This window comes from Trichinella spiralis (assembly GCF_000181795.1).
Source record: "Trichinella spiralis strain ISS 195 chromosome Unknown Scfld9, whole genome shotgun sequence".
Lineage (NCBI taxonomy): Eukaryota > Metazoa > Nematoda > Enoplea > Trichinellida > Trichinellidae > Trichinella > Trichinella spiralis.
The window spans coordinates 1,617,511-1,638,282 of record NW_003526948.1 but is presented as its reverse complement, the minus strand read 5'-3'; the positions used below and the strand labels follow the sequence as shown (position 1 = coordinate 1,638,282).

At 33.0% G+C, this 20,772-nt stretch overlaps 8 protein-coding genes across 8 annotated transcripts; 4 read left to right on the top strand and 4 right to left on the bottom strand.

The window, feature by feature from the left end:
- Positions 1-399: 399 nt before the first annotated feature.
- On the bottom strand, positions 400-4,728 carry Tsp_11672 (conserved hypothetical protein). The gene is made up of 8 exons (XM_003371416.1): positions 4,499-4,728; positions 3,616-3,690; positions 2,947-3,242; positions 2,707-2,884; positions 2,096-2,220; positions 1,449-1,790; positions 1,214-1,383; positions 400-597 (listed from the first exon to the last, which is right to left on the bottom strand). The coding sequence occupies exons 1-8, from the start codon at positions 4,726-4,728 to the stop codon at positions 400-402; spliced, it is 1,614 nt and encodes a 537-aa protein (XP_003371464.1).
- Positions 4,729-4,971: 243 nt separating this feature from the next.
- Positions 4,972-5,640, top strand: Tsp_11671 (conserved hypothetical protein). Its single transcript, XM_003371415.1, has 3 exons — positions 4,972-5,168; positions 5,204-5,420; positions 5,602-5,640. The coding sequence occupies exons 1-3, from the start codon at positions 4,972-4,974 to the stop codon at positions 5,638-5,640; spliced, it is 453 nt and encodes a 150-aa protein (XP_003371463.1).
- Positions 5,641-6,270: 630 nt separating this feature from the next.
- On the bottom strand, positions 6,271-7,319 carry Tsp_11670 (hypothetical protein). The gene is made up of 5 exons (XM_003371414.1): positions 7,260-7,319; positions 7,004-7,184; positions 6,750-6,802; positions 6,603-6,662; positions 6,271-6,474 (listed from the first exon to the last, which is right to left on the bottom strand). Exons 1-5 carry the CDS (start codon positions 7,317-7,319, stop codon positions 6,271-6,273), a joined length of 558 nt encoding a protein of 185 aa, XP_003371462.1.
- Positions 7,320-10,180: 2,861 nt separating this feature from the next.
- Tsp_11669 (conserved hypothetical protein) lies at positions 10,181-13,484 on the top strand. Its single transcript, XM_003371413.1, is given in 9 exon segments — positions 10,181-10,240; positions 10,277-10,340; positions 10,352-10,392; positions 10,847-10,901; positions 11,770-11,820; positions 12,126-12,897; positions 12,944-13,047; positions 13,158-13,261; positions 13,323-13,484. 9 exon segments carry the CDS (start codon positions 10,181-10,183, stop codon positions 13,482-13,484), a joined length of 1,413 nt encoding a protein of 470 aa, XP_003371461.1.
- A 61-nt stretch (positions 13,485-13,545) lies between these two features.
- Tsp_11668 (proton-coupled folate transporter) lies at positions 13,546-13,933 on the top strand. Its single transcript, XM_003371412.1, has 2 exons — positions 13,546-13,615; positions 13,671-13,933. The coding sequence occupies exons 1-2, from the start codon at positions 13,546-13,548 to the stop codon at positions 13,931-13,933; spliced, it is 333 nt and encodes a 110-aa protein (XP_003371460.1).
- A 2,412-nt stretch (positions 13,934-16,345) lies between these two features.
- On the top strand, positions 16,346-17,893 carry Tsp_11667 (putative DB module). The gene is made up of 3 exons (XM_003371411.1): positions 16,346-16,504; positions 17,388-17,594; positions 17,630-17,893. Exons 1-3 carry the CDS (start codon positions 16,346-16,348, stop codon positions 17,891-17,893), a joined length of 630 nt encoding a protein of 209 aa, XP_003371459.1.
- Positions 17,894-18,458: 565 nt separating this feature from the next.
- Positions 18,459-19,804, bottom strand: Tsp_11666 (conserved hypothetical protein). Its single transcript, XM_003371410.1, is given in 3 exon segments — positions 18,459-18,910; positions 18,953-19,296; positions 19,311-19,804. The coding sequence occupies 3 exon segments, from the start codon at positions 19,802-19,804 to the stop codon at positions 18,459-18,461; spliced, it is 1,290 nt and encodes a 429-aa protein (XP_003371458.1).
- A 29-nt stretch (positions 19,805-19,833) lies between these two features.
- On the bottom strand, positions 19,834-20,622 carry Tsp_11665 (conserved hypothetical protein). Its single transcript, XM_003371409.1, has one exon. The coding sequence runs from the start codon at positions 20,620-20,622 to the stop codon at positions 19,834-19,836; it is 789 nt and encodes a 262-aa protein (XP_003371457.1).
- Positions 20,623-20,772: the final 150 nt, after the last annotated feature.

Sequence of the window (20,772 nt, the reverse complement as noted above, 5' to 3'; positions counted from 1 at the left end):
AATGTACCAAAACCACGGTATTTTATCATTATTATACTTCTTAAGTCACTGTTTTGCTTAGAACATTAAATGTGAGAATATTCATTAAAAATGAATCAACAAAAAGTTCCACATTTGCTGTTGACAAAACCAAGGCTATAATATTTGGCCTATTCTCTTATGCGTATCATATCAAACTTAAATCTTGTTAATTTAATAAGTGTTAAGAAGATATTTTTTTATTGTATAATACAATATGTTGTTAGCATCATGCAAAGTGTATTCATTTCAGTCAGGCTTCACAGTTAAATTTTCTGAACAACTACATGCATTCCACCTATGTGTTTCTGCTCATTTCATCATGCTAGCAAAGAAATTAAACAGATTACTTACTTCAGTAATGGAAGAAATAGACAATATTTATAAGGCAATATCATTTTCAGCTGCATCTGACAGAACAGCAGTACGCTCTGGTGCATTTTCTTGTCCATCGATAGGCTGCCTTTTTTTAAGCGTGCTATTAGCTTGTCTTAGAACACGCCATCGATTAATAATAATACACAATACTGTAAGCATAAGTCCGGCGCTGAGTATAAAAAAAGGGATTATTACTTGCATCTAAAAACAAAAGTTTTAATTAAGCAAACTAAAAAATCAACGTAATTGTTTTAAAATGCAAAAAAAACAATAAATTAGTTTATTAATTATGGCAAAAAGCTAATGCTGAGCGCAAACTTTTTAGCACATGAAATTATGACTGCTAGCAGTTGATTACTCATTAAACGAAATTTGATAGTAATAATCTGTACAGTATTTATACATGAACTTGCATTATTTTTATGCTCAGGTTTGGTACTACTCGGTCCCGCTTTTCTCTCATTGGTCTTTACCCACGCTATTTTATTGGATCGTCAAATCTTAATCACAACTGAAGAGTTTGAATCAATGAGCAATTAGACAAGGAAAACCAATACGACAAAGATTTCACTGAGCAATTAGACAAAGAAAACCATTACGACAAAGACTTCACGGCCAAATAAAATGAAAACCAATACAACAAAGATTTGACGGTCTAATAAAATAGCGTGGGCAAAGACCAATGAGAGAAAAGCGGGACCGAGTAAAACCACCCCTTATGCTCACTTTTAATAAGCATCATCAAAAATTGCTAAACTACTAAAGTGTTGCTCAAAAGTGAAAAAATGAGTTCCACTTGTAAAACATGAAAACTTACTGGAGAATATTGCATTGATTGGTCAGTTTGGCCATCAGCATAATTTAAATAATTCGCATCATCATGCTTAGTAGGAACGGCATGAATACGCAAAATGTTAAATTTTACTGATTTTGGTGTTTGATATGTAGGACTATCAGCGTTGGCTGCACAGAGTACGTTGTTCTCATCTGAAAGTATTGCATAACAACATGCGTGAAATAGGTTGATACAAAACTTCATACTCAATTAATACCTGGCTTTATTTCAAATACCTTTGAAATGCATCCAACTGCATTGCACGCAGTGAAATTATACAAATCAGTTCTGCATACCGTATCCATTTTAGTAAATTGAATTTCACCTTCTGTCGTTGTGCTAGCCAATGATCGCAAAGTGCGGGAAAACCAGAGTGCTCCTCTTCTTCCGTTTGTAGATGTGTATTCTTCAGTAAGTGACAATTCACGCCAATTTTTCAAATCAGTTTCCCAAATAAATAAATGCAGATCAACATTCGGATATGAATGAAGCTGAAATCGAATAAACAGTTCTTGTTGATTCACACGATCCATTTCAAATCGAAGATACACCGGTGGAGCTATAACAAATTTGGCAAATATAAAATAGAAATACACAACACTATTCTCTGTTAGTTTAAAATTTTACTTCTTCAACAGGACCATATTACTAATAATATTCCAATCACTGACAATGATTAATTATCTTTAATTGCATAATTAATAAGCAACTCAATTGATAATAATAATAATAAATAATGACGCAAAATTATTGTCTCGTGATGTTTTGTCATTTCCTATAATCTTTGCTTTATATTTTATGAATAATCTTATTCTATTATCGTAAAATATTTTTATGAATGCATGAAACTGAAAACTCACATACTAATTACTAAAAGCGGTATGGCAGCAGCTTGGGGAAGATATCCATTTCCAAAACATATTATCCATCCAGAACTGTTTGGTCGAACATTATTAACGGATAAAACAGCCGTATCATCACCCATGCACCTGCATAAAACAAACACAATCATTCAACAATTTTCATACTGCATATATGTACTGTGAATATGGGATATGGAAGGGAAACATTTAGTTCTTAAAACCAATATAAGCATAACAAAAACTAAAAATATATTCACTATTCAGGCAATTTTCAACTGAAAATATATCAATAGTTCATCATAATGTTAACAACAAAAGTCGGACAACACTAAAACGTCTTTTGTAATAAACTAAGTTGTACTCTGAGTTAAATTTGTAACTTCAAAATGAAAATCCAAAAATACAACTAACAAAACAGCAACAATCAAAGAAGCACAAAATGAAACTGATAAACACGCTACAAGCTTCTGAGATAATCACTTTATGCAAATTTTTATGACAGTCAGTAATAATGATATGCAAAGAAATGCATTTGTTTACCCTTCAAGTAAAATATTGAGTTCAATCAAAATAGTGGGCAACATTTAACTAATGCAACATACAATAACTTACCACGTGAACGTGTCAGGCTTTGCTGGCTCTTCTAGAAAACTTGTCATTTTAAAAGTTGGACACTCTTTTGATGTGACGCTAATCAAATTACTGTTTGTGGCTTTGCACACCACAACATCGTCTGTCTTGTTGTAACCAAATATAACTTGCTTTACATTTAACTGTAAAGATCCAAATCCTGAAACAGTGTAGCAGTGAAATTTTGTCAAACATCAGCTACTGAAACAATATATAACATACCACATCTAGTTTTAAAATTTTCGTAAATTGCAGATTCTGTTGCTGGGTCACCTTCGGTAAGACAGTGATTGAAAGCATCTTTTGGTAGGTTAATTTGATTTGGTAACTCATAAATATCTCGCACAGTTTTGGGACAATCTAAATCGCAGACGCGATTAACGTCTGCTAGAAACCATAAAAGGACATCCATCTCAATTGATAAAGACTCGATTGGTGTGATGGGTTCAAGAATTTTTTCCCAAAATGCAAGCCACATGTTTTGACAAGAACAGTCTAATTTGGCTGCACGCAGGTCACTTAAAGTAATCTATTTAACATAATAATAGCATAAAATGATGAATTTTTGAATCACCCATTAAAATTTTGTTGTGATTATTTACAGTAACTTAAAACGTGTCCTACTGTAACTTAATGATTAACGTTTACACGTTGTAGAACAAAAGTGATGACAATGTGCTTCGTAATCATCATTACTGAATGAAGAAAAATTATAATGGAAATATAATTTAGTGAACATTTTTTATAATCAACGTAATATGTTGAAAGTAAATCTACTTCCAATTTAATGATATGATTAAATATGAAACAGACTGTATCATATATTTACATTAAATTCTTATTGAAAATGTAATAAAGAGTTTGCGTCACAATTTTCATATGTAAACTTACAGAATTTTTAAAGAAGATAAACGTGCAAATTTCTTCCATGGTAATTTCAGTTCTGTTTCAGAATCTTCAATTTCACTATAAATAAATTGAATAAAAGAAAAAAGCTGTGAAAATTTATTCTGCTTCGTAAATGCTTCCACGAGAGTACGCTTAGAGTAGTAAAAATACAAAAAAAGCTCATAAGATCGATGTTTTCAAATGTGATAAAAACAATCCCATTTTGCTACCTGATTAAACTGTTCTTTTTACAGTAAGTAGATTTTGCAAAAGATAAATTACATTTTAGCTGCAGATCAAAATGGCCGTTTTATATTTGCAAAATCTAAATCTGAAATATTTTCACAAACTTTGTATTAAATGCATACATCCAATAAAAACGAGAGGCATATTATTTAAAAATAGATATTGAAGTAGAAAGTTTGTAAATGAAAATTAAAAATTTGCTTCAAACAAGTTGAAAATTATAAAATTATCTGACATCAATAGAGGTTTTATTTTTAAAAAAAAACAAAAAGAGCAGCCAACGCATAAAATATTTATTTATCGTTGAACGTTGATCATCGTGAGTAAATAACGCCCGCAAAGATTAATTGTGTTCATTAATTTTAATGAAAGAGCGATGCAAATAAACACAAACAAAAGACTGCTGTTTCTTAGTTGAAGAATATACAACACATTTTTGTTATTCATGCAGAATATTATTGAATATTAACTATTATATATGTAAAATTGTAATATAAATTATATATGCAGTCGTGGTATAAATTCCAAATAATCCCAAATTAGCATAATATATTTTGAGAAGGTTTGAGAAATTGTTTGGCAAAGTGAATGAGATGAAAACTGATTAAATAATAAAATTGCAAAGTGAAAATCAGCTTACAAAGTGTTCAACCAGGGCAATGATCGCAACTGCGGCAGCACCTCGGTCGCATATTTACTTGGACAAGAAATAAAAGCATTATCTTGACTGCTGTTGCAAAGACGAAACACACTGTTTTTGATTGATTGAAATTCACAAAAAGCACCGAAATTAAGCGAAACAATAAGAAGAAGAAGAAGTAACAAGAGCATCAATTTCGACTCAAAGCAAAGGTACAACACCAAATCCATGCTGATGATAGTGTGCAATAATTTTGGCGTTGAATTGTGCTGGCATTGAAAAGGTGTGGCAAAAATCAGTCGATGATTTTCCCCTGTATTATTATACGACGCTTGTAGTTTGGTTGACTAGCTAGCCAGCTAGCTGTGCAGAATGTACAGAAAGAGAGACAGAGAAAGCTTGATTGACGACGACAGGCGACTTTATCATTTGTTTACCAGATGAAAATTGACTAACAACATTTGTAAAGAGCAATGACGATTTGTAGTCAACTTGCGCGCATGCAGTCGAATCTTAGACACACGATGCACCACATCTACAATAACTGTAACCATCGACGTCTATTCACTGTACAAACGAGATATGGAAAATGCAAACAGTGCGTGTCATCTTATGTTAACAATGGTTTGATCGGTGGATTCGCATGTCCGCGGGTGTTGTTGTTTCCCACGTGATTTGCCTGTTGTCAACAACAATTTTCTTCAGACATTCACCACCACCACCACCACAACAACAACAACATTGTTTTGCATCATCATTGATTTCCATATTGACCACATCAAACGGCATTCAACCTTTTACATTTCATTTTTACAATCCATCTGCTGTTGTGAAAGTACCTAATTTTTGCATAAATTCAAAATGTAAACACACACGTTACATGATCAATTTACAACAATCAACGTTCGAAAGAAGGATTCAGGTTGACACTGCTCAGAATATTTATTTAAAGAAAATTAATAAATTTCAATTTATCAAAAGTTTAAATCTCTCTGATGCCTTTCACAGTACAACCAAACATTGTTATTTACTACATATTATTATTGTTTGTAAAAATTTGTTCTTTTCAAAAACGGATCAATCAAAAGCATCATTTATTTCAGAGGTCATATCTTGACTGCTTATCACCATTTCAGGATTAGCGTTTATTGCCGCTAAGCTCATTGCCAATGTCATGGATGGTAAACAAAATTCAAAATCAAAAGAATAACAATTTCCTCATTTTGCTTCCGCTTAACAAAATGGAAGCTTGTGAAGTGTTTTCATCACTTCCTCAAACTGTGCCATAAAATAAGTAGATATACATACAATTTGCAAAAGCTTGCTTGCTCGTTTGAAATATGTGTTTTTTTATTTCTCAAATCTTTACAATTACCTTTCTAGTAATAATGAATACTGTAATTTTTCATTTTGAACCTTTTTTTCTTTTTGTACAAAACTATGCTGAAAAACTGACGTCAAACCGGTTTTTTGTTGTTTAGTCTACATTTCTTCCGCCCCCCCCTCTCTTTCTCTCTCTGGGACAATTTTTGAAACTTGCACAAATTAGAATTTTTCTACTGTAAAAAATGTGCTAGTTTTCTAGCAAATTTCATCAGAGTTGAATAATTATTTCAATATGGCCAGTTTACCGTAAATTTAAAAATAAACCAATCACAATCAACAAAAAAATTAAAAACATCGTTATGACTGATTTATTACTTTTTGTTCAATGTTAAATTTCAAATAACTTCGAAGTGGAAAAATAAACTTTTTTCGTTTTCATAACTTTTTCACTTTTCCAACAACTGTTGTGAATTGGTTGCTAATTCATTATTAAAAATACATCTGTGAGAGCATTTTTCATAATCTTCTATAATTCTTTGAACATCGCTGCAAAATTGATATGCAGCACTGCACTTTTTGTACTTTATGGCTTCACTGCGACACTGCGTTTCATCGCAGATTGCTAGTGAACTGAATTTTTTTAATATTAGCTAAAAAAGTGCTATTTCAAAATTTTAACCACTATTGTGGTTCTTTATATTTCGAAAGTTCATAAAAGAAAATGTAATTTAAGAAAATTTGATAAATTCTACTTTTCAAAAGTCACATTGAAAAACACCTTCCAAAATGTACATAAGAAAACATTTATAATAATACTATCATAACGTAAACAGACCATCTCAAATAAAAACATCAAAATTAAAATTACGCCTTAATTCAAATTTAATTTTTAAATATAAAAATACAATCAACGTGCAACACTTACGTCGAGAAGATCAATTTTGTAGTCAACTGAAGATGTACTCGCTTCTTCCAAGTCTTAAATTCAAATACTGTAAAAACGGCATTGATAAAAAGAGAACTGAAGTTCAACATGTTTTAAATATGAAGTTGAAAAATTTATGCGTTTAGTATATTCAATTGTTAATTTATTTTAAAGTTCAAACTCACTGTTAATGTTGCATGAAAAGTTTACGATTGCTTACTTGATGAACAACAAGCTTATCAACGAAAACTTACTGATCAACTTTTCATCATAGCAAAATGCGACACATTCTTTCCATTCGTTTTCCTGAGCTGCACAATTTGAGCTCGGATCATAATTTCCATTATTACTGTAACATTGTTTACGATTTACAGTTTCACTTCTGCACTGCGCCATTGAGCAGTACTGTACAACGCGAAAAAGCGTGGATTCCAACTGTAATTAAAATTTTATAAAACAAAATATTTTTCTGATAAAAATGGTACAAAAAAATATTTAAAAAATTATCACTTTTTTTGATGCTTTTTCGCTTTTGTCCCAACCGTGCGTATTGCTAAGTAATGCAATCATTATGTAAAAGATTTTAAATTCCATGCTACAAAATTAAATTCGTGCAATGACTGTCGAGCGACATATTCTCATCATTTATGCAATATTTATGCTATATTCATTAAGTGAATTTAAATATTTGATAACAGCTGAAGAAATCATCATGATATCGAATGTGATTCTACTGTCAAAGTTAATTTCATTCAATCAAAAATATTATACACCCACACGTTGTTGAACAACCTTTGAAATTATAATATTATGAATTAGTATTAAAAAGTTAATTCATAATAATGTTTAGTGATGCCAATTTTGTGAAGAATTTAACTTACAACTTTAAATATTAAAAGTGAATTTCGTACTATGAGCAATACTTTGTTTCGCTAATGAGATGATTGTGAGTTAAAATACACGAGCAGATTATTTGTTTTTTCATAACAGTGTTTATAAACGCAGCCGTTTGTTATGCCACCTGAATCATAAAACATTTCATTAAGAATAAAATTAAACATTTTCTACTACTGAGAATAATTTTTATGTTGAAATTAAAATTACAGTTTCTATTTTCGTAACGTTACATTTTATGCAAATGCATCATCATAATTAAACATAGAAATAAATAAGTAAAATATATAATGAAAATATAACCTAATAATTTGAATTGTATAAATCATTTACAGGAACAAATAATGAATGAAATAGCATGCTATATTTTCAAGTTTTGTTGCATGAAATGTGCGTGATAGTTCGGTAGCGCTATTGCTTGATAAAATAATTGAATAATTTTGTTAGACGAATGAAAAACTTTTATCAGATATGCAATTCAAATTTTATGTATATATTAAATATTTTACAAAGCAAAATAAAAATAAACAGTAGTGTTTTATTCAAACTGTACAAAGTATATGATGACGTAGAAATACTGAGTAGTATAAATGCAATAGACAAGCGTGAAGTGCAACATATCGAACTAAAAGCTAAACTCTGTTTAGCTAAAATAAAGCTTTGCATTTATTTTCCACCATGTAAAGCAAAAGACTGCATCGTTGGGCTAACGTGGTCCAGTATAAACAGCAGCAGATTTTTGCAAAACATTTCAAATTGCCAAAGAAAGTGTTGTTCATCATTTGCATACAGTGCAGTTGTGAACAGAACCCTTTTTCAATGATAAAAACAGGCCATTTCAAAACAACACAGAATCTTAATGCACTATTAAAATCTCAAAATATGTTCATCATTAATTTGTTAAAATAGTACTACAAGATGATAATTTGTCATTTTAAAATGCTAATTTACTTCTACAAAATTCTGACTTTCACTTTATTATAAAAGAGCTGAACAAAAGAATAAATATATTCGTTGTAAAAAGTAATCATTTTAAATTACAGCCAATAATATTTATATAAAATTTCAATTGCTTCTTGTAAAAAAGATTTCTTTTTTAAAACTGATAAATTGCACTCCGCAAACAAATTTCAGAACACAAACATAATATTCAACTTGTTTAAAAATAGTAAATAGTTCATTTCAACATGATCCACTCACTACAGTATGACTTTTTTAGAATTTTAAACTGTCGAACATTTGTTTACATTTGATCTAGAAAAAAGTTTACATTCACACTATGCAACTTCACGAAATAGAAAACTAATAACATTCCATATGAACAAGTAAAAATTGAAATGAATTATTTTTTGGAACAATATTTTGAAAAATCAACAAATACTAGAAATTAATAGTGGAAAACAAAAATAAATCGCTTATTATACCCCATAGCATGCATGGCAACATTGATTTATTCATTGAACAAACGTATCACGAAAGGAGAATAAATTTCTGTTTTAGTCATCAATGTTGCAATTCAGGAGGGAAAAGAGCGGCAAGAAAATAACAGTAATATGCATTCTTTTCAAAATAAAACCGGTTTGACACCGTTGCAAAATATTCAAATTATTTTCTGCTTCTTCATTCATGCAACTGTAGAAAATGAATTGTTCAGGTGTAATAATATTAATAGTAAAGAAATTCACAAATATATAATGCAAAAATATTTAATATGAAAATTAAATTATTTATTTAATATTTAGTTTATTTAATATTTAATATATACAATATTTAGCACAACTTTCAATTTCAGCATCAACATCATCACTTTTTAATTATAAGATTAACAATTCATCAATTCTTTTTATTTATTTTATTCGACAATTTTTTTAAGGTTAAATCGATTTTTATGATTCACAATAATCATGTATCATTTTCATACTGTCATTTGCAATTTTTTATTCAATAATCTAGACAACATGTGGGCAAGAAATAAGCAGAAAAAACAACTTGTTATTTGCATAAAGTTTATTTTATTGTTAAATTAAAAAAGTTGTTCATGTATGATTGAAAGTTGAATAATTGTTTACACATTTCAGCAATTCATTCCTTAACGTGTGAATAGCAAAAGAAAAACTGTATTATGCACAAAAGTGGCAAATTTATTAATGCAGATTATTTATAATTGTAACAAATAGTATATTACAAGTAAATGGTAGAATACAAATTTAGGTGAGAGTAAAGAGCGTAGCGTAGGCCAATTTTATTAGCAAATGCTGTTCAATTGAACGTCATAAATTGAATAAAAGTAGCACATAAAAAGGTACAGTTGTTCGACAGAAAAGTGAATTTACTCCATTTTGACATCTGCTAAAGAAGAAAATGTGGTCATCTTGAAGTTTACTATGAAAATGCGTTGTGCGTGAATTTGAATATTATTTTCGTCATTCACGGCTGCAATATTAGTAAGCAAAGTGGTATAAGCTTTGCAATTTCGTCGACTGTTGCCAATAATTATTCTGTCATTTTCTTTTAAACCTCTTATCGCATTCGAAATCATGCCTGCAGAAGCTGTTCAGCAGTGTGAACACATCACTAGCCTACTGAATGGTGCGTCAGTTTAAGTTTTATTTAAAAAAAAATAAATATTTCAGAAGTCATTATTTCCCACTGATTTTTATCTTCATTGTAATATAACCAACAAATATTTAAATATAAGTTCACTTCAGCTTTGATAATACAACACAACCAGACTAAGAAAATAGCAATCGTAAGTCATGTATAAAATGTGCATTTACACTTTATGCGTTATTATATTCAAAAAACATTTTTTAAAAGGGCATCATTTATGAAAATATAATGAACAATTTCATATTTGTTGAAAAAAGTAATTCACCATTCTGAATATGCGGTTAATTGTACTTTTCAGCATTTGTCATACCAACAGTAGTTATGCTGTGTAGCTTTTGAAATGGTAAAATAATTATCAAATAAAGTCCTTTTATTAAAGGTTTTTTTTACAAAAAGAAGGATTTATTCCTGAAATATTACTTTGGATATTTGGCATATTTATTTATAAAGAAAATGAAGAGTGAAAATAATAATTTTAATAAAAGAAAAATCAGAAAATTATGCTACATTTTCTTACGCTTTTTCCATTCTTGCTCACTTGTGAACGTTCAAAATATTCACTATTCTTAATAATTTTATTTTTCTAATTACAGTATAATGTACTTGAAATTTTTTTCTTACCATACACTTGTATGAAATTAAGAAGAAGTATCTATACAAATTTTCTATTTAAACATTTTTATCAACATTCTACGAAACTCTGAAAGTTGAGCAAATAAAATTTCCACTGCACTGCTTTACAAATGGAGTCGGAACTGTTAGGTATGGGTTTGATTGTTTAAATATTAATAAGTGGAATTGGTATTGTAAAATATTTATTCACTAGAAAGCGCGTTGATGTAAACTTATTTGAAAATATTTTGAGAAAGACAACGCAGAATTTTTCTAAAATTTTCTGAAATTTGAAATAGAAATTTTGATATTAAAAGGACTTTATATAATGTAATAATGTTCGTTGTTTTGTATGATGCGTTCGATTTATGTAAAGTTAAAAGCAATAAGTTATCTCTGTGTATTTATTCTTCTTTTTTAGGAAATTATTTCACTGTAAATGTTAAGAAATTATCTTGTTTAAAATTTCATGAAAATTTCCCTCTTTGTTCGAAGAAGCATGAAAATTTATTAAATTTTAATCGACTTGATAGTATTTAATTTTTATTTTTGTCGCAGGAATTATAAACACTTGTAAGCATGCATTATTAACCCACAATTGTAACTCCTCCTACAGGGACGCTTGTCTGATGCTATTCATTAATCGTCGACGTTTTCTGATGCATATCATTTTTACATGATACATAAAGTTTGCTATTGTATGTTTTAATATTGAATAAGGAATTTTCAATTCGATTTAATATTTATTATTGTTGTTGTTGTTGAAACGTAATTGCAGGTGCTGATTGCTGCTCAACGTGCAGAGTTGAAATATTCCATTTCAGTTTTCTTTTATTGACACGATGATAAAGTGGTTTGCTTGCTTGTTGTCTGTCATTTATACTTTGTAATCAGAAATTTGCAGTTGCTTCTCAATGGCAGCAGCTTGTGAATTATTTATTTATAATGCAAGAAGGTATTTACAAGTGTGAATTTTGTCACACTGATCAGCGGCGAAATTTTAGTTTGCATCACAGTATTACAGTTTTACTCATTGATTTATGATGTGCTGAAATTGCATGTTCAATGGAACAAATATCATGTTTCTTTTCTTTTTATCAAAGAAAAGTCAAGATTAAAATTGATTACTGTAAATGAATAAATAAGTCTGTGTTCGGTATTTTTTGATTGGAAATATTTGCATCGAACGAAATTCAAATTATTAGTTAGTCATTATTTTTCGAGATAAGTATGCAAGTGATGATATATTTGAATTTTTAGCTCAATCTTGTGAAGTTGTGCCAAATAATCGAAACCGAAGAAAAAGAATGCGTGTTTCAAATTTCAGTGAAGCGGTGAAACGATTTCTGCTGCAGATGACCATCGAGCCGGCAATATTTTTGTACACATTCACCAGCTATGTCCATTTTCCGGTGTTGCAAGCTTTCATTTACGAAAAAGCTTACATCACCATATACAAAAATGCATCCGACGTCTGGTCTGACAAGGAGCACAGTACCGAAGACACGTTGCCAGTCCAGACGTTGGCTAATCACACATTTTTACTTTCGACAGTATGTCTGCTTTTGCCTTCACTTTTTGTAACAGCCGTATGCGGCTCTTTGAGCGATATTCACAGTCGCAAGCGAATTCTGATGTTCCCATTCATTGGACTGATATTGTCCGACATCAACTACATCATTCAGTCGATTTGCATGAAAATGAACATCTATTTGATATTGTTGAGCGACATATTGTTCGGCTTGTTCGGTGGATTCAGTTCAATATTGGGCACAATGTTCTCCTTCTGCGCTCGTCTTCCGGCGGAAAATCGAAATAGCTGTCACATAGCTACTATAGAAGCGTTCATCGGTTTTGGTGGTACCTTGGGATTTATTGCTGCCGGCTTGTTGCATCGATCTTGTTCTTATTTGATAATTTTTTCAATCAACACCGCCATCCACGTCGTCATTTTGGCCTACCTTTGCCTTCGCATTGCCAAACATCACGATCAAATCACCGCAGAAGCATCTGAAAATGGCCACCATGCTTCGTTTGTCACTCTGACGATCATTCAAAAATTTGCATATCATTTTAAGCAACTTTACCGGACAGTTTTCAAGCGTCGAACTGACCATGGCCGTTGTCGTATTATTTTATCATTGGTTGCCTTTTGTCTTTCTTATTTTCTATCCAGCGGTCAGTAATTTATTTTCTTCTATACATACATATATGATATATATATGTATGTATATACGTACATCTTTATTATCTATCTATATGTATATGTATACAATAACCGAATAATTGCAGGTGCGCAGAGTATTATGTTCTATTACTTCAAGCATAAATTTGACTGGATGATCACTGAATATGGTTTCTTTCGCGGTGTTTATTATGGTGCCGGTTCTTTTATGGTAAAATTTTGGCAACTTTATCCCAATTATCTTTTTTATTTTATTCTACTTTGCATTTCAGGTGCTTCTCATTTATCCACAGCTCAAAGCCAAAGGTTTGTCAGATCTTATTTTAGCAACGATTGGATTAATAGCTCGATCTCTTGGTTGTTTGTGTCTTGGGCTATCACCGAATGGATGGATTGCGTGCATAAGTATACCAAACACTCGTCGTTATTGTTAATATGTTAGTTAGTGGGAAATGAGCAAAAAAAAGTATCTTATGTTTAGCTTTGATTTTCTTCATGTTCAACCGCTTCAATGCTACCGGGCTTCGATTTATTCTGTCAGATGAAACTGCAGTGCATGAACAAGGTTGGTATTGTTTTTTTTATACAATCAAATGAATAAGTGGAACTGTTTTCTTCAGGTAAGATCTTCGCAATTGTCGCCATGGCTGAAGCAATAATTGGTATGCTAGCGTCGATTGTATTCAATTCGTTGTTTCCCATTACATTAACCTTCTATTCGGGCTTTTGTCACATTCTCATTTCGTTGTTGTTCATTATGCCTTTGATGTGCGTTTTTATGATCAATCGTTTTCGCAAATCTTCCACCACATCCCGCAAAGGTGGAACAACTAATGGTGAAAATGAGAATATTTCGGCAAAGGAAGAAGAAGAAGAAGAATAAATTCAAATCCACCCACCAATGTGAACTTTAATCGTTTTGATATTGTTTCAAAGTGTTCGAAACATTTATTTATTCATGCTTGTTGTTTTTCAATTGCAAGCACTTGTTCTGCGCAGAGTGAATTTTATCGTTTATTTCAATGAATTATATATATACTTGTGAATATTAAATAAAATTATTCTTTCATCAGTGTCGAATATTGCTCGACGCAATTTCGTAATTATTGATAAAACTATAAAATGGAGAAAATTTTTAAATCAGTTGATTTGCTCGTAAAAATATGTGTTTTTAATGTAGAAATTAATATCTGATAGGTTTAAGTCTTTGCGTGAAACTGGATGAAATAAAATATGTTTTTTGATCGTAGAAAATGTGATAATAAAGTATTAATTTCAAGCGTAAAGTTTTAAATATTTTTCATCCCAGTTGTTAGTTTTGAATAAAATATTTCATTAAACTATTAACCAGTGAAAAGCAATATCGACAAAAGTAATTATTATGATTAAATAATGATGCAACATAAAAAAAATTGCGCTAGCTATCCGACCACTTGAGAACCGGTATCGCTTTGATGGGAACAATGTTCAACAGTGTAAAACTTTTATCAATAGCAAAATGTGACAAAGCTGTTTGGAATTTACACATTGTCGATGCTTTATTTGGACAATTACGACAAGCTTTTTTTTCATGCTCAGTAAATTTATAGTTATTGAAATTTTAATAAATTCATTTTTTAATAATAAATACTCTATTGAATAATTTGATATTTTTTCAGTACTAATTATTGTATTGGATAATGGAAATTTGTTGAAGTTTGAACGTGCAATTCAGTAAAATAATATAGGAAAAACATTTTGATGAAAAAATACAGTAAAAGTTGAAGACTGGTCTGTATAATGAACGACGCCAACTTTATGCAAATATTTATCTCTGATCTGATTTTCATGTACGACTTGGAGAAATTGTTTATCATTCAAGTGATATGAATATTATTACTTTGACGGCATTGAATGGAAGGAGCAAAATTGCGTGAATTGCTTGAAAAATATTAGTCTGCGTCACGGCAAGCGAAAATGTCACAGCCGACGAGTTTCGGTTTGGATGCTGCTTTTGAATAAACAGTGTCGGTTGTGATGTGTGAAACGTGATGGTGGAAAAAACAAATTATACGAATACGAATATATACACGCTGACGGTGGTCACCGAGCAACCAAATTTGAATAATGGGACGATCAAATTGGCAACTGGTACGCGGTATTCAAATGCACACATTCGATAATAGATTGCACATATTATTATTATTATTATTATTATTTCTTTTAGCTTAATGGAAAATTGCTGCCAAACTTTTTAATTTCGAGAAATCATCCGCTTTCATCAAAATTCAACAATAAAATTTCAAATTTATCATATAATATTATTTTCTAGTGGTAAACTTAAATTAACAATTAAATAAAATGTCAAATGCCCAACACTGCATCGGATAAAATATTGAAAAAAATGTTTTCAAAATTCTATACTGTAAACAACGTGGAAATTTGAATTTTTAAAAACTACAGTATTACAGTATTGTTGGCAAAGTGCCAAATTTTTTTATTCCACATCTTGTTGCTTTTTAGTTACAGTATAGAGTGGAACTAATTGGCGAATTTGCGTTTATGTGTGCAAGCGGACGGCGTGGGCAAGTAAACGAAAAATTGCTATCAATCATCCGACGGGTCCAGGTCAACAGATTAGCTATATAACTGCAAGGTAGCGTTATCGGGAAAGCAAATGATAATGACGCGATGGCTCATTTCCGCGCGATGAACAGCATCACCACGATTCTCTGAACAACAATCTGCGATCGTGTGTGATTTTGTAATAGATATGGTCGTTTTAGCATAATTTATTCTGCTTTTCCCATTCGGCCTAACAACTAACTACTTGTCCTATTGAGTGACCAGTGTGATAATGTTATTACGTTATAACAAATGCTTAATTTAGTTGAACTGCTTGAAATAATTTTCATCTCATGAACACGTCAATGTATATTTTTTAGAAAAAGAAAAACTGCACGACATGAGCTACAAGGGAATAATACATGGATGGGGGCATTCATGAAACTGAGCAAAATTGGTTTCATCATCATTCAATTCTGTTTCATCTGATTGTTAATTAATCTGTCAACTTTGAAGCCATGAAATGATTGAAATAATTTCTTAAAACAAACTTCACCTAATATTTTTCAAATATTGCTCAGGAAATATAGAGCAAATATCTTGTTCTCAACTACAACTGGTATACCAAAGAAAGGTACATATACAGTGAAACAATAAACCATTATACTTCATTTTTAATAATTATACAATAATAAGAATAATAATATTCAAAAAGAACCGTCTTAACTGACTTCATTGAATGAAAAATGAAATGTTGACTTCGATATATATTATTGTTTTCATTTCTATTATGCTAATAGCGTATGGACAAGCTGAAGTAATTCTTTGCCAGTATCTACCGTGCGAGTATTGTGAGGATCCAAGACTTAGCACTCACTGCATTGCACATTGCAAACAATGTATTGCAGAGGTGAAATGACAGTTTGACTTTTTTTTTGTTCAATGATCTGTTTTTACCACTGTTAATGTAAGTTAATGAGGAGATACTGTTATAAATGTGAATGCGGGATATTCGTTGTTTATTTTCAAAAAAAGTACAACTGTAATTATTTGCTCAGTGGTAAAATTTAAACTGTCGTAAACAACATTTTATTCTGTGAAGTTAAAAGTAATGGCACTGCATTTAAGTGAAGTGCTTTTTTAAAAATATTCGTAAAAAATATATTACTGTTAACCTATTGTTACTAATTATACGGATTACTTCGATACATTTGTTCACCTTTTAAATTGACAAACATTTTTAAAACTAGTTTTTTTTAAATTAACACTGCAGAACTGGACACTCGTTAATTCAATAACTTCTCAAGCTGTGTTATGTAATTTATTAACATGACTAATTAAAGTGTCCATCAAATTGTAATATGGCATTATATGCACTGATGCAATAGCAATGTTGCCCGGCTCATAAAGTTTAAATCGTACGAATGATCAAAACATCAACATTCTTTTTACAGTATTTTTAAACTAACATCCTGACTATCTTTTGTCAAACTAGATATCTGTAGAAATTGAACACAAATAGTTTTTCAATGAAATCATTTCATAAACTGCATAAAATATGATAATTTAAACTGCGGACAAATGTAAAAAATGATTCGATGTTATTTAGCACTTGTTTGTGCGCATCCAATTGAAAATATTAAAATATTATTCTTTATTTTAAATATGTTTACATGAGTAATTTATAATTACTGTAATAATAAACGGTGACAGAAAAAACAGTAGATATTTTCATAACATGTGCAACAGAGTCTGTCTGCAGTTGAAAAGTGCTTAAATTTGACCATTTGCAGAGTAGGGTGTGGTTCGACAACCCGCTGGTGCATACAGTTCCACAAATGTCTAAAGAAGAAGCGTCTCGAATTTTCCGACGTTGCTGTGAAAATATGGACATTCCTGATGGTTGCTACGACTTGTGCTCATATGATACTACTTATACGCAAGTATTTGAAATAAGAATCGTCTTTTTTGTTCCATTAATAATATATATCATTTATGTGGTAAAACGAGTAATATTTCCGATGTTTATTTTAAGCTGAAACAAGCTCATAAAAGGCGATGCTGTAAATTTCATCACTTAAGAGAGATTTTAATTTGTGCATCAGGTGGAAATGATGTGACACATTGCTGTGGCGAGTATGGTGCTTTTTCTGGTGGATTGAGTTATTGTCGTATGTTCTGTCGCCCGTCCGATAATCGATGGGCAGTGGATTATCCATTAAATACGCTTTATGCTTCATGTTTAAAGTTTATTGAAGGCTATCTTTATTGTATGTATTTGAATCTTCCGAAACCGTAGCGTTTATTGTGTTGTGATTTGATGTTCAACTGCTCAGAGTGGGATAAATTAAATTTCGTATTTCATCACTAAACGGGCACCTTGCCAAAGATAACTTTGTGAAACCAAGATATGATGAATACAGGGATGCATAGATTTCGTTTCGTTTCGTTTATTTACCGAAAAAAACAGAACCACCACCAAACCAGCAAAATGTGAATGAATGAAACAAACAAACAAACAAACAAAGCACAACACGAGGCGTGCGCAAACTGCGAATAACAAAATAACAACAATAAAGCTTGAGGTATGTATGTTCAACAACGGCATGGCAGTGTAAATTAGCATTATATAGAGATTGAAGGTATAACTGGAAGAGGTATTGCATAGTACGGTTCGAAATTTGCATTTGTCCGTGCAAAAATCGACCATCACGTTATTTTATACTGAGTTGCCTTCGGCGTCGATGGTTGTAATTTTCCAGCCGATGAACGACATCGGCTTGGTGCAGACGACCAAGTAGTCGCCCCAACTGTTCAATTGTATGTCGGTAATTTCTTCGTCCATCTGCTTGCGCCAGACCAATTTAAATCTCCCATCGTCCATCAAGCCGTACAGGGACCAGATGCGAATTTCGTTGGTCAGCGAACTGGCAGCCAGAAGCATTTTTCTCGCGTTCACGGCAAAATGGCTGAATCGGTAACGTCCGAATATGTGATTGGTGTGAAATATCGGCTTCGGATCGATGACGAAACTCCGGCTCGTCGGATCCGCGTGCACCACGTCCGGTAACCATAGCTGCAAGCGGCCGTCGACGCTCAAGCTGGCCATGAATTTCCCAATCCAGCGGATCCACTTTACCTTGCACTGGTGCATGTCCTTGATCGACACGTACGGGCCGACGTAGGTGGGCGGGCGGATCCGTTCGCAGGGCCAAAGGCTGATGGTGCCGGTGCCGGAGTCGGGGAATTCGTCGTCGACAAATTGGGCATAAACGAAATTGACCGAATGCAATTCGCCGCCGAACGCGATCCAAAACTGCCTAAGGTTCAAATCGGTGCAAGTAATACCTTCGAATACTTCGAGCAGAGGTTGGAAAATTCGAATGCAACGACCAGTGCGAGCGCTGAACATCTTCAAGCTGCCGTCGAAGCTGGCACTCAGAAAAGCACCCACCTTTTCGGGCAGTTCGACCAGACCGCAGATTTCGTTGTCGTGGGCTCTGACGTGGAAAAGGTTGCTCGGCTTGTCGTCGACCCGCAACATGTACAAATTGCCCAACTTGCCGCCGACCACAATGGTCGAACAGTGGGGACTGGTGCCGATCACCCACACGCCGCAAGTGAGCTTGTCGTCTTGGCAAGATATTTCCATCGCCAGCCGTGCCGACCGATTGTTCCACTTGTAGACCAAAAATCTCGGCCCTGAGATGACCAACAACAGCGGTTCACGGTCCCGAGCCAACGGGCAAAACGAGACTTTCAACGGTGCCGGCAGATGTCGAAAATCCAAACGAAATTCCTCCGACTCTTTCATCTTCCGAATCCCACTGCCGAACATGGAGTCGTCAGCGGCCGACGACATCGCCAACGCCGTCTCGTTTGAATTGTCCATCTCGGGCGGAAGCTGCTCGAACTGTTGCAGCTGTTGATAAATGGCCAAAACCGTCGCCGGGGTACGGTAAGGATGGCGCCGGCAGACGCACGGTCGGAAAGGCCTGCTGCGTATGCATTTCGAAGTCCCGTAATACGGGTTGGTCCGACAGTCGCCGCTCTGCACCGGCTTGGATTCGTGCCGACGTTGTCTCGTGTTTCTAGCGACCATCGGCACATTCCCACGTCCACGCGATCTTGAGACAACCCGAGTGACGTTTCTGACCAACGAACCTGAACCTGACAAATCTCCATACTGTCGGCGTCGACATCTTCGCATTTTCCTCAGACCATTTCTGTGCCGGGTTTTCAGGAATATGCCACTACTTTTATCTTCGTCGTTGTCATCATTATCATCTTCGTCATCATCCACGTAATCCTCATCGTCGTCATCTTCATCGTCGTCGTCATCATCATCATCATCGTCGTCGTCGTCGTCGTCGTCGTCATCACCATCATCCCACCATCATCATCACCTTTATCATCAGCATCATCATCTTCTTCTTTTTCAGCTTCATCATAATTATAATCACAATCATTCTTATCTTCGAAACTTGCCTCCTCCACGTTTTCGTCGTCGTCGTCGTCATCCTCCTCGTCCTCCTCCTTTTCGTCATTATCACAACTCTTCTCCTCCACGACATCAACCGTACGACCTGGAACACCTTGACCTACGGTTGAAATATAAAATTTAAAAACATTTTTATCTTCAACGAACAGAGCATTTTCTATTTCAGTTCGTGGCTCTTCAAAATTCAATGCCAGGGCCAATGTGTCCTTTGCCACTGTGAATGAAGTTTCGACCGATTCTGACCGCCTGACGCAGGTGAAAACAATTCCCACAGAACTGTTACGTTCATTTCTCTGACTATTGAAAACATATAATCCTTTCGTCGAATCCGTATCCAACATACCAAAATCCTCAAAAGATAAATTTATGAAATGTACTTTGTTAGCAATAGTAAATCCGTGTTCAGTATTTTGCTGCTCCTCTTCGCCCACGCTCATAGTGAAACCGCTTGAAAAAGTACGTTCAAAATTGCCAAATTGAAACACTTGTTCACCATAGGCCACCTTTTCACGGCTTTCACAATTCATGACCAACCAAACTTGATCAAAGTGAAAAGGCCGTCCTCTTTACATCCTCGGGTTACGGTATTACAGTATGAGATGTCGAGGTAAAAATTCATACGAATAAAAAATATGAAAAAAAAACAGAGGAAAAATTATAGAACTTGTAGTATTGAA